The following is a 13,856-nucleotide window of genomic DNA, read 5'->3' on the forward strand; positions in this document are numbered from 1 at the left end:
AGCAAAGGGCACCCTCACCCACCTGTGCATGTTCCCATTGGTGGTAAATGATTGGCCACACACAGTGCACTTGTAAGGCCTCTCGCCAGAGTGCACCAGCATGTGGCGATCGAGGGAGCTGGCCGAGCTCAGTGACTTCCCGCAGATGCTGCATGAGTGGTCGGCTCCTCCAGTGTCTGTGTTGTGCTGCAGAAAGCAATGATCACAGCGGTCACTTACAAAGTGCATCAAAAGCTCAGCTCTTAGGAAATGCAGATCCAGAGCTTTATTAAAAAAACCAATGAACTTTCTTGGCTATGTGTTTCTCTTTCATTTTAAGTATCTTCTTGAAGGGGTACAATGTATCAGGAAAACAGGCAAACAAATATTTTGTATGATCTTCCTCCATTCCCGCATTGTTTTGAAAACTATTTCTACTGAAAGGCTCAGAAGAGCCTTCCCAGGTCTTTCTTTGAATCACATACAGATTCACTGACCACATATATTAACTCCTATGAGCCGAAGGACTCTCAACAGCGAAGGAAATATGTCCTCCCATTAAAAGAGTCGATGTCCCGTCTTCAAATTCGATGACTCAGGCCTGCCGTCAGAGAAAGAGAACTGAAACCTGCACAGGGCGGTTTTGGCCTCTGAAAGACGGTAAAAAGGAACATTTCTATTCAAACCCCAGTCACTTTAGTGACCTGATGTTATTCAGTACTATGTCATGATTATACTAGGTCATCAATCCTTCACTGTTCTACACTCATCAACATTTTGTCATGAATTGGCCATAGCAGAAGGAGGAGGATAAATCTTATAATAAAGGAGAAAAGCAAAAAAAGACCCCAAGCTGAGTAGATTTCCTTCTGTGTGATGTACATTTACACTAAGGAACAGGGTTGCAGCTCATTATGCTGTAAGGGATTTGGTTCATACCGACAAGCAACATACAACGAAAGGTCCTTTAACTTGATGTTTGTTCAAATTTAAAAGGGGATTTTAGGCCGGGCGCTGTGGCTCACGCCTGTAATCCCAGCACTTTGGGAGGCCAAGGCAGGCAGATCACGAGGTCAGGAGTTTGAGACCAGCCTGGCCAATGTGGCGAAACGACATCTCTACTAAAAATTTTTAAAAATTGGCTGGGGATGGTGGCGGGTGCCTGTAATCCCAGCTACTTGGGAAGCTAAGGCAGGAGAATCATTTGAACCCAGGAGGCAGAGGTTGCAGTGAGCCGAGATCATGCCACTGCACTCCAGCCTCGGTGACAGAGCAAGACTCTGTCTCACCAAAAAAAAAAAAAAAGGGTGATTCTATTTTATTTTATTTTATGTATTTATTTATTATGAGACAGAGTCCTGGTCTGTCACCCAGGCTGGAGTGCAGTGGCGCAATCTTGGGTCACTGCAACCTCTGCTCCCGGGTTTTCAAGTGATTCTCCTGCCTCAGCCTCCCAAGTAACTGGGATTACGGGTGTGTGCCACCATGCCCAGCTAATTTTTGCATTTTTGGTAGAGACAGGTTGGTCTGGACCATGTTGGCCAGGCTGGTCTCAAACACCTGACCTCAAGTGATCCGCCCATCTGGGCCTCCCAAAATGTTGTGATTACAAGTGTGGGCCACTGCACCTAGCCAAAAAGGAATTCTGCATTGACCTAGGACTTTGTCACAGGAATATGCACATATAAAAGTCATTTCATAACCACCTCCCAAAATTATTTAAAATACTAAATTTAAATTAGGCACAGCTACAACTCATCCATTAAAATCCAATTACCCTGCCCTCTGTTTAGGAAGAATAATTTAAATCAAAAATAGGCTGGTCCGAAGGTCGTGAGTTACCTCAACTGACTGCCCACAGTGAGTGTTTAACTCCTTGTTCTACTCTTTCCCCTCTTCTCACTACTGCACTTGACTTAAAAAAAAAAAAAAAAGAACAGCGGGAGTCTACCTGGCGAATGTGCATGGTCAGCTGGTGCTGGGTAGTGCAAATCTTCTCACACAGGGGGCAGTTATAGGAAGACTTCTCCTCTTTCGTTTCCTAAAAAGAAAGATTAAAAGGGAAGATAAATTTCAAATCACAGTCAATGAGTGCCTTTTCTTTCTGTAATAAGCACTTGTGTCTATGTAGCTGAGAGCATGGGCTCCAGAACCTGCCCAGGTATGAGCTTGTGCAAGTCACTGCTCTGTCTGCCTCAGTTTCCTCATTTGAAAGATGGGAAAAACAGTACCACACCATGCTGTGATGCAGGTTAAAGTAACACACACCAAACACTAGAACAGTGCTGGGATCATAGTAAGTACTCAATAAATACTAGCATTCTAATTACACAGACACCACTTCATCATCCGTGATGGTGAAAAATTAAGCACTGACTCATGGAAGAGCTAGAAAAGAATACATTTCTCCCCAAGCCCAACCTGGGCTATCTTCCAACAGGTTTCAAGGTCTCCAAGAACACATGAGAGATAATAAGGTTCTCAACAGAAGAGCCCACCTTACCGAGAGGGAAGCCCTCAGTGCCTAGCTGTGCACCCAGTGGGCATGCTGTGATTCCTCTGCCCACTGCTAGCACCTGCTTAATGCTGCTCATAAATAATCAACAAAAACATCACACAGAAAATTGCTGTCCTCATCACGACAACTTTGATAGGAATGCCAACCCAAATTGAAGACTTCCACAGAAGGTGACAAAAGAACCAGTTTACTACTTGCTGAGGGGGCTCCTTTTATGTTCCCTCAGAATGCACAGGTCAAGCAGTATGTTTTGCCTTTTTAAGAAAAAGCCAGTGTCGTTCACTAACCCTATGCTACAGATCCTCTTTCCAAATAATTCATGCAGAGTTCTAGGCTGTGTGCATCATTGCCTCCTCACCCTCACAGTCCCTAAGCACCACGGGTTCCTGTCTACATACTCAAAACTAACTGGACCTAGGCTTGGATGCCTCTCCCAGTAATTTGGAGTTGCGGTGCTCAAGAGATTTCTCAAGATCAGCAGAATCACCTGGGGGGCTTTTTCTATGCATTTAACCAGATTCTGGACATGCCACATCAGAGTCATTGGCAGACTGGGGTTGGGGGGAGTAGAACCCCAGAAATCTGTTTGTCTCACAAGCTCCCCAGATGATGGTGACATGTGCCCAGGTTTGAGGATGGCTAAGTTACTAAGTTGGGTGATTATGAGCACTTGAATTGAAAGTTCATGGAGAGGTAGAGCTGAACCCAAGGAGGCTTGCACCTGGGCAAGCTCAAGTCAGGAGAAAGCAGTGTGGAAGATGTCAGTGCTAACCCAATGGGATGGAGGGCACTGTCCCTAGGGCTGGATGCTCTGTCTAGGCTCTGGGTCATTTCCTATCCTCGGGCATCTTTCAATAGACCTCTTTTTACTTGCATTCATTTGAATGAGTTTCTGCTCCTTGCAAATAACACCAATTATTGAGCACTTACCATGTGCTCAACTCTACACAGAACCATCAGGTTTTTTCACAACCACTAATAGACAAGCATTATTACAGATCCCATTTTCTGAACGAGGAAACTGGGGTACACAGAGGCGAGTAACCTGCCTCAAGTCAGAGAACTATTAAGTGGTAGGCATAGCATTAAAACCCAGGTCAGCTGCTCCACAGTCCATGCCCTAAACCACTATGCTATATAAAAGTCTGACCAAAAGAACGATTAACCCCAAGGCACAGAAAGGAAACACTCTGGTGGTTGCTTATGAGAGATGATGAAAATAAAAGTCACCCTGAAGACTATAAAAACAAATGGCGCCATAAACCAGACAGGTGGAATGAAGGCATGATGATGTCTAGCTCACAGCCACCTTCTCTCTCACTCCTCTTCAAAGACAAACAAGTCTCATTCTGAGCAATAGGAACTTTTTTTTTTTTTTTAAATGGAGTCTCTCTCTGTTGCCCGGGGTGGAGTGCAGTGGCACGATTGTGGCTCACTGCAACCTCCGCCTTCCGGGTTCAAGCGATTCTCCTGCCTCAACCTCCCAAGTAGCTGGGACTATAGGTGTGTGCTACCATGCCCGGCTAATTTTTGTATTTTTAGTAGAGACAGGGTTTTGCCATGTTGGCCGGGCTGGTCTTGAACTCTCAACCTCAGGTGATCCACCCGTCTCGGTTTCCCCAAGTGCTGGGATTACAGGCATCAGCCACCGTGCCTGGCCAAAACTTTTTTCTAATCTATGGAATTGGGTCTGAGAATTAGGTATGCTCCACATTTTCTCACTCTCAGAAGGAATTAAGAATATGGATTCTACAAAACATGAACATCCTAGAAACAGTGGGAAAAAAAATTCCCGTTCTTACTCATTTATCATACTTCTAGTTCTTTCTGAGGTATAATGGGGGGAGGGGGTGTCACACTTTCTCAGTCCAGTTCTACAACTGTAGTCGGAGTAGAGCTGGCCAAGGACCCCCATGGGGCAGGGGTGTGGGGATAAACGAAAGCAACAGCAACAAAATAAGATTTAACAAGGAGGGATATCTCACAGCCAGGCCAAAAGTTGGGGATGAGTTCCATCTCCGGGGTATTGTTGTCAAATTAGTAGATAGACAATTTTACATATATATAATTTTTTAAGTCACCAATAGGATGTAAATACTTTTTTTTAAAGGCCTCCAAGTGACCAGCCATGGGGAGACAAATGTTTTTTAAAAATCCTCTTGCATTCACCTTACAATAGACAGCAGGCACACCGTGTGGCTGGTGGGGCTGACTTGTGTTGACTCTGGGGTGACTCATGAACTGACACCCCAACCTCTGAGGCTGGCAGTGCTTTGCTGCCAGCCATCATACAGGTCCCCAAAATCCAAGTTACCTGGGAGGAGGTCTACAGACCTAGACGTAACCTTTTAAAACTAACCAGGTCAAGCATGGTGGCTCACACCTGTAATCCCAGCACTTTGGGAGGCTGAGGTGGGAGGATCGCTCGAGCCCAGGAGTTTGAGACCAGCCTGGGCAACATAGTGAAACCTTGTCTCTACAAAAAGTTTTTTTATAATTTAAAAAAATAAGCAAAGCCAGATATCACAGTAATTAAGGCAGCTTACACACATTAGCTGTATAGTTTGTGAAATTAGGAATCAACCATGCTCTGGTGAGAAATAGAGATTCTGTCTCTATTTAAAAAAAAAAAAAATAATACTAATAATAAAATGAACCTCCAAGAAAAGAAAGCACTGTGATACTGGAAGAGAGGCCCTCCTGGAGAATTTTGTTTTTGCTTTTTATAAGACATGGGGGTCTCATAATATTGCCCAGGCTGGCCTTGAACCCCTGGGCTCAAGCAATCTTCCCACCTCCGCCTCCCAAGTAGCAGGGATTAGAGACATGACACGACGCCCAGCACCCTAATGGAGAATTTTGAATCCAGTTATTGCAGTCATGCTGGTGGAAGGAGCACACCTCCTGAGTTGAAAGATAAAATTAGCAGCTAATGTGATAACGAACCATTCCATAATGAAACAATCTGGCACCCATGTCAGCATCCGGCTGTGGCTAATCTCTCCTGGAACTCTAAGCTCACATCGATGGGACTTTCCCCGGGCTCCCTCTCTCAGCCCTCCCTGTCTAGTCCACAGGTAAGGAGCCTGCTTCCTTCTTCCCCATACTCTCTCCCCACTGACTTTTGTCTTTTGGATTAAGAACTATATTTACCAGGCTACCTCTAGCCAGAACCTCCATTTCAAAAGCAAACTCAGGATACCAGATCCCTGGAGAAGAAGGGAGGGGGATGAAAGGCGGCCCTGCACCACCTGCACAATTGCCTCCTCACACCTGAAGAGACAGCCTCCAGTTAGCATGCAAACATGGGGGGTGCTGTGGGCATCCTCCAGGGCCCTAACCACGGTCTCTGATCTGGAGGCTGGACTTGGGACAACTTGGAGCTATTTGAGGAAAAGCTCTTCCTATTACTTCACTTGTTCCTGGTAGAGCAGAAGGATGAGGACGACAACCTTGTCTGTCTTATTCTTCCCCAAATGCCTGGCACCTGGTACAGCAGCTAGCTGGATATAGGAACTGGGTACATATTGTCCAATGGGTTGATGGATGGAGAGATGGATAGATGGACAGTCACATGAGAGTGGAAATAAACCTTTTCTTCTCAGAGCTAGCGCTCCTTCTCGACTCAGGCCACAGTCATACAGGCTGAGTATTTTCTCAGGCACCCATAGGAAGAGAGGCACGAGGAGAAAAGGAAAAAAGAAGAGAGAAAGGAATCAATGTTCCAATGCTAAAACATCACTGACCTCTGCCAGGTCCCCATCCCTCAGCAAGGTGTGGAGAAACGCATCTTCCCCCACACCGCTGGCAGGGTTTGGGGCTGGTACAACTTTTCTTGTAGGAAAAGTTGTATCAGAAGCTTTAATTAAGGCTCTACTTCTAAGAATGTATAGAAAACCATCATATTAATACTCAGAGAATTCTGTATAAGGACAGCCACAGTAGGATTATTTATAAAAAAGAAAATGAGTTCACAAAAGCCCAGCAGGTTTGCTTTCTCATCCATCTCTGGTTCCTAGACAAATGCAAGACCTCCTTCTCTCCAAGGATTTAGTATAGCCTCATTAAATCAGTTAAACCAAACTTAAACACAAGGAAGTCAATTCGTATTACATGGATCCAGAGATGAAATGAGAAGTATTCACTCTCTGCCTCCTTCCTCCACCTACCCTCTGTTCAACAATATGTTGCCAAGATAGCAACACCTTTTCAAGGAAATGTCCCATTTGTACATTGAAGATTCATTTTATTTCCCAGTAGAGAAGACATTAACTTTCATAACAGCATTAACCCTTCTCAATTCCACCTATTTACTTTACCGTGTTCTCCTGATCTGATGCCCAATGAAAATTCAAGATGACTAAACAGCATCTTAAGTGCAATTATCTGAAGCCAAATTCTGTGCTTTTTCAAGGATAGAAAGCTAAACAGCAGCCCCAGCACAGGCAGTACTTATTTGCTATCTAATCTGAAGACACTTAAAAATAGCCAGCTGTGTGAATGAGGAAACAAACCACAGCACAGCAGAGAAATCAGTCACATTCCCTGCCATGGCCATCACGTGAAGAAAGCTTGAGCTAAAATCCAATGGTGGGGCCAAAAATAAGGGCACTTCCACCAACATCGACACCACAGCAAAGAAAACTTTCTCCACGAAAGGAAACTAACATAAGTCATGAAAATTTTGCTCTTGAAAAATGATTAAGGCCTCTGGGTATACCCGTTTTATTCCATATTCTTCCAAGGTTTTATCATAGGAAACTGGGAAACATCTCCCAATATTCTCATGGATTGAACCCACCAGAGGTCACCACCAGGTGTGAACACTTACCTGGTTCCTTCTGCCAATCCGATTTGGTCCTGGAGGCTTCGAGGGGGACTTGATGCCCTGGGGGCTCCCGCCATTCTCTGTGACCTTCCCTACACTCATGACCGCCGACATCATGGTGTTGATGGAAGACAGGTCTGAACCTTCCAAGCCAACGGGCGAACTTGACGTCATTGGGACAGGGGTTTAAGCTTCTAAGAAGCCTCTGCCATAAAACTGAAAATTGGAAATTGCTGATGTGATCATGGGGAAGTTTAGGCTTCTGTCATTGCCGGGGGCACTGGCCATGGCTACTCTAATTGTAACTCAGGTCAAAAACATCCAACACTGTCTTTCTCCAGTTAAAGGCCACATTCACTCCCAGAATGATGGAAGCTTTCATCTAAACCAAGTCTCGGCACACCAAGGACTAAGTAACCTTGCTTCCTTTCTGAGTGTGCACTACCAACAGGACTCAAACTCATGAGAGGCAGGTTTCTTTACCTTTCCTAATCTGGGTTAGGCAGAAGTGGGAAAGGCCAAGCTAACAATTACAAAGCCCAGAAAGCTACCACCCTGCCAGCACCCTCCTAAGAACCTAGACTCATTTACTACTACATAAATGTTTTAGACCTAAAACTAGTGATGAGAAACATCGGGTTTCATTAAACTCCACTGCTGCAATACAGTGATTTTGATGGGGAGCCTGAATTTTATAAGAGATTTGAGAAGCCAACACTATCAGAGTTACAAATTTCAAATTGACATATAAAAGCCTGTTTCTTAAAAATATATATATAGCCGGGCGCGGTGGCTCACGCCAGTAATCCCAGAACTTTGGGAGGCCGAGGCGGGCGGATCACAAGGTCAGGAGATCGAGACCACGGTGAAACCCCGTCTCTACTAAAAATACAAAAAATTAGCCGGGCGCGGTTGTGGGCGCCTGTAGTCCCAGCTACTCGGGAGGCTGAGGCGGGAGAATGGCGTGAACCCGGGAGGCGGAGCTTGCAGTGAGCCGAGATCGCGCCACTGCACTCCAGCCTGGGCTGGGCGACAGAGCGAGACTCCGTCTCAAAAAAAAAAAAAAAAAAAAAATATATATATATATATATATATATATATATATAGCAGGTAACATACCCTAGAAAATGGAAAGAAGAACCCCCCCCACCACACTGCTGATTACCTCCATTTTCTGACCCAATTGATAGACTATGAAACTTCCCCCTGCTGTAGCTATCATTCACATGGAGTAGAAAATGAGTCTGTGTTGACCTCTTTTCTTCTTCTCTCGGTAGTACTCGTTGACACTGGAAGGGAAGCAAAGGTCCAAAGTGAACATCTTTTCACTTAGTGAAGAAAAAACTGTTATCATTTATTTGCTATAATCTTAGACCACTATATTCACAACACTGCAAGGAGTACAAATGAGAGGCAACATCTGCCTTTCTTTCTTCCAAAACCACATTCTGTAGCTGTTTCTCAACCTTATCTTAACCCCTACAGTACTGCCTGTTATGCACACTCCCAACAGCCAAAAGGACTCTGCAGTAAAATTTCACTTTCTGAAGCTCATATTTATACCCATACATCATATTTTCTTTCACACTGTGCCTCAGTCCTTTGCAAGAATGCTCAGGCTCCACTTGACTCATCTCATGCCTTCACCTAAAAGTAACCAAAGACACAACAGTTCAGGCATTCACTAAAGGCTGAGTTTAGACCCTCTCAGGACAGACCTAAAAGAAACCTGGCGACATGAAAAGAATGACCAAAGGGAAAACTATGGCCCATGGCCGTGTCACAATTTACTTCTTCAAGCCATGTGTGTTCCTTGCAACTAGAACTATTATGGCTACAGGTCCAGTCAGTAGGTAGGAAGTCTACACTTCCCTCATTTTATCTAGGAGGATATTCTTTAGCTGAAGCCCTACCATAAGGTAGTAGGATATTAATATCCTATTATCTCACATTGTGTGCTAATAAATTATGTAAGTCCACAACAGCAGCTGAAGATCAAGCTCATCATCTCGCTGTAAAGAGAATGTGTAGGAACAACACAAGAAAGAATATGATTTCTCATGGGTTCCTCCTCCAACTTTAGGGGATATGACCCAGCATGTGAGAAATGGTACCACCCAGAGCAGTTATAAACGTGCGGCACCAGCCTAAATTCTTACCAAACGGGCAAAAGGGAATCTTAGGGAAAGTATTTGTCTTGTAAAGAGACAAGATGTGCCTTCCTTGTTAACAGACATTTTGAAAGTGTGAATCAAATGGTTTTCCAACTGGTAGGTAAAAGGACTAACTGCAGAAACATACAATTTGAGACTGTGGATCCAGCCTCTTTGCCCCCATCTTTCTCCATAAAGAGAGGAAAGCTACAGCCAAAAAAAATCTACACTCTCATCTTTCCATGGCCTTTCCCCATGCCAGCAAACCCCTTAAATTTATGAAGAATTGTGCTTCAGGCCGGACACAGTTGCTCACAACTGTAATCTCAGCACTTTGGGAGGCCAAGGTGGGAGGATCACTCGAGCCCAGGAGTTCGAGACCAGCCTAGGCAACACAGCAAGACCCTATCTCTACAGATGATTTTTAAAAATTAAAAAAAAAAAAAAAAAAAAAAAGAACTGTGCTTCAAACTTCCTGTTTTTAACTGTCTTTGAAGGTTTACTTTGGGCAATTTCTCTATAGGGAAAAAACATGTAGACACAAAGTGCACACGAGTGTGTACACATACTTTTTTCTTAATGGACTACTAAAAAGAGAGTCATCAGTTTCCTAGAGTTTTTGTAATCAATCACGTAATTACGTACTTGATTCATAAATGGATACCTTCAATACTGAATTCACCTCCTTCTTTTATATACGTGTATCTCCCTCATAATTTTAATGTACAGAAAATTATAACATAACTAACTAGAAATCTATCTTTCCTGTAATTGTTACAAACTTTCCACCAATTTATACTATGAGTTTTGAAGATTATCTTGCTTTTGTCACATTACTACATTTAGAAAAGAGGGCTACTCCCAGCTACTTCAGAGGCTAAGGCGGAAGGATTGCTTGAGCCCAGGAGTTCAAGTCCAGCCTAGGCAAAACAGCAAGACCCCATCTCAAATTGTAAAAGCAAAAACAAACAAACCACAAAATCTGTGTGTGTGTGTGTGTGTGTGTGTGTGTGTGTGTGTGTGTCTGTGTAGAAAAAGAAAAGAAAAATGTGGTAGAGTTTGCTCAAGTCTGGGAACAGGTTAAACACCTTTAAGACTAAATGTAAAATTGTAAGTTATTAAAAAAAAATTCTAATTATATCATTGAATAAGGGAAGAAACTGGAGAGGAGGGAAATAATAAGTAAACTGACAAAAACATATTCACTAAACAGAGCCAAATTGCCAGTAAGAATTATTCTCAGTCATGTTATCAAAGATACATTCTTGCAAACTACCTAAGTGTCTTAAATACAGAAAGCCTAGCAACAGTCAGTATAGTCAATCAATGTAAGGGCTGAAAATTGCAAAAGCTTATCCCACTTGAAAAGGAGAAGAGCCTTGTTGTTTCCCATTTTGACTGGGCAGGAAAATATTTGCTAAATATATTTCTTCCTTGGGGATAAAGTATAAAGTGTGACACTAACCACTGATGACACCGAGATCACTTACATTTACTTCCTTTTCCTATTTTAAGTAAATAGCAATTAAAAAATAGAGACTCATCTCTAATCTGAAAGCGTAATTAATAAAATGAAACTCCCAGCTACACTGTTTGAAAGAAAGAAAAGAGTCACTGGCCTCATCCCTGAGAATTTGTTCCAGAAGCAACCAACAACCAGCCCCTTGGGCTGTGACAAGATTGTACTTCAGTTTGTTCTTATGTCTTCTATTTGAGTTCTTCCTTCAGGACCACAGAGCAGGGCAGAAGGGGAAGAAGATGCTGCACGGCACAATGGAGTTCATTGTTCTATGTTGGAAAAAACCCACCATAACATGTGGGCTCTTCTACATGATCATCTAACCAGAGCAAGCTGGCCAGTATTAGTTGGTCCTATCTACCCTATAACCACATCCTGGACAATTTTCGAACAATAGCCCAACTAAGCAACCTAAACCCTCTGATACTCAATCTCAGGGAATAAAAGATCATTTCTAACATTTTTATGGTCTATTCACGAAGCATTTTTTTCTTTCTGGATATTTACAATCCTAGACTTTTCATTCTTTCCTCTGTAACATTTCTTCTGACATCACCCCAGTATTAATAATAATATGTTATTATTATAAAATAAGGCCAGGTGTGGTGGCTCACACCTGTAATCCCAGCACTTTGGAAGGCTGAAGTGGGAGGATGGCTTGAGCCCAGGAATTTGAGACAAGCCTAGGAAACACAGCAAGACCCCATCTATACAAAATAAAAATCAGCCGGGGGCGGGCACAGTGGCTCACACCTGTAATCCCAGCACTTTGGGAGGCCAGGGCGGGCAGATCACCTAAGGTCAGGAGTTCGAGATCAGCCTGGCTAACATGGCAAAACCCCATCTCTACTAAAACTACAAAAATTAGCCGGGCGTAGTGGCACATGCCTGTAATCCCAGCTACTCAGGAGGCTGAGATAGGAGAATCGCTTGAACCCAGGAGGCAGAGGTTGCAGTGAGCTGAGATAGCCCCATTACACTCCAGCCTGGGTGACAGAGCAGGACTCCATCAAGAAAGACAAGAGAGACAAGAGAGACAGAAAGACAGAAAGACAGAAAGACAGAAAGACAGAAAGACAGAAAGACAGAAAGACAGAAAGAAAGAAAGAAAGAAAGAAAGAAAGAAAGAGAAAGAAAGAAAGGAAGACAGAAAGACAGAAAGACAGAAAGAAGAGAGAAGAGAAGAGAAGAGAAGAGAAGAGAAGAGAAGAGAAGAGAAGAGAAGAGAAGAGAAGGGAGGGGGGAAGGGGGGGGAAGAGAAGCCGGGTGTGGCAGCATGTGTCATATAGTCCCAGATACTTGGGAGGCCAAGTGGGAAGATCACAGGAGCCCAGGAGTTCAAAGCTGCAGTGAGCAATGATCACACCATTGCATTCCAGCCTGGGCGACAGAGTGAGACCCTGTTTCTTAAAAATAAGTATCACTGGTTATATTCTAATATAATCTCTTCCAACTGGAATCAGAAAGCACTGGGAAGCCAGATGAAGTTCCCAAGTCATAGATATGATCAACATTACCAAGCAGATGAACCTGGTGTTCCAGTTTTTAACACACATGGTCTGGATTTGGAGGGGAGAGAGGGAGAGAAAAGAAAAAAAAAAAAAAAAAAAATGAGATGTCCAAAGTGTTGCTTCCTGAGACAAACCCTTGGCACCCTTTCTCATCCCACATTTCAGGCCCATCAGATCAAGAACTAACAAGTTATAGTTATAATTTCTTTCCTTTTTTTTTTTTTTTTTGTGAGACAGTCTCACTCTATTGACCACGTTGTAGTGCAGTGGCACTATCTCAGCTCACCGCAACCTCTGCCTCCCAGGTTCAAGCGATTCTCATGCCTCAGTCTCCTGAATAGCTGGGATTTCAGGCACACGCCACCATGCCTGGCTAATTTTTTGTATTTTTAATAGAGATGGGGTTTTGCCATGTTGGCCAGGCTGGTCTCAAATGCCTGGCCTCAAGTGATCTGCCCGCCTCAGCCTTCTAAAGTCCTGGAATTATAGGTGTCAGCCACCGTGCCTGGCCTAGTTACAATTTCAACATGATTTTGCACCAAAGCCTCAGGAGGACCTGGAAAGGGGGACGACAATTAAAAGGGAAGTGGGGAGGGTAGGAGGGGAGAGCATGGGAAGACTCGACGTTCAGCATTATTGTGACTCATTGAGAGTCAAAACCACTTCACTAACCTGTTTTCTTTGTGTTATCAAGCTGCCCTCCTTACTGGGGGGCTGAACCTGGCTGGGCCCAAAGGTGGGCAGGGTCACACCTCAGAGCCACCACTCCTGGAGCACACAGTCGGAGCAACCTACAAAAACAAGAAAAGATGATGTTAAAAGAGGATTAAGACCAGAAATGGTCCTCTGCTCAACATCACCGGGAGTCACAAATTAGGACTAGAAAACATTTCCCATCCCTTGCCTGCGATTACAAGCCAGCTGCCAGGAGCCAGGCTGATTCCATCCAGAGTTGTCCCATCAACATCCAAGTAAGAGCTTGGAGCTGAGTGTGCCTTGAACAGACAAGGACACCCCTCTCCCCCAGTCACATTCCAGCAATGTCAAGGGCAGCATAATGTGAGAATGGCTCGGACCACTGGCTCCCCGGTGGAGGTGGAGCTTCGTGCATCCTAATGGCATGTTCACAGCAGATACCTACAGACTGCCAGTTTAACAAGAAGAGAAAAGCAAGGCAGCAATTAGTACTATCAGAAACAGAGGGGGGGAAAAAAAGACAGTCGAAGAAATTAAGAAATATACAACTAGCAATGGCTCATGCCTGTAATCCCAGCACTTTGGGAGGCCAAAACTGGGCAGATCATTTAGCTCAGGAGTTCGAGACCAGCCTGGGCAACATGGTGAAACC

At 43.9% G+C, this 13,856-nt stretch overlaps 1 protein-coding gene across 13 annotated transcripts in view; it reads right to left on the reverse strand.

The window, feature by feature from the left end:
• The window catches only part of LOC105487377 (ras responsive element binding protein 1), a 202,500-nt gene that overhangs the window by 62,753 nt on the left and 125,891 nt on the right, over positions 1 to 13,856 (reverse strand). For all 13 annotated transcript variants that reach the window (XM_071097680.1, XM_011750832.3, XM_011750821.3 and 10 more), the window contains 5 exons: positions 13,181 to 13,299; positions 8,491 to 8,614; positions 7,329 to 7,541; positions 1,931 to 2,020; positions 23 to 186 (listed from right to left, as the gene is read on the reverse strand). In XM_071097680.1, the coding sequence (XP_070953781.1) occupies positions 23 to 186; positions 1,931 to 2,020; positions 7,329 to 7,499 (425 nt within the window). In that variant the 5' untranslated portion in view covers positions 7,500 to 7,541; positions 8,491 to 8,614; positions 13,181 to 13,299. The remainder of the gene's footprint in view (positions 1 to 22; positions 187 to 1,930; positions 2,021 to 7,328; positions 7,542 to 8,490; positions 8,615 to 13,180; positions 13,300 to 13,856) is intronic.

Source organism: Macaca nemestrina, chromosome 5 (genome assembly GCF_043159975.1).
Source record: "Macaca nemestrina isolate mMacNem1 chromosome 5, mMacNem.hap1, whole genome shotgun sequence".
Lineage (NCBI taxonomy): Eukaryota > Metazoa > Chordata > Mammalia > Primates > Cercopithecidae > Macaca > Macaca nemestrina.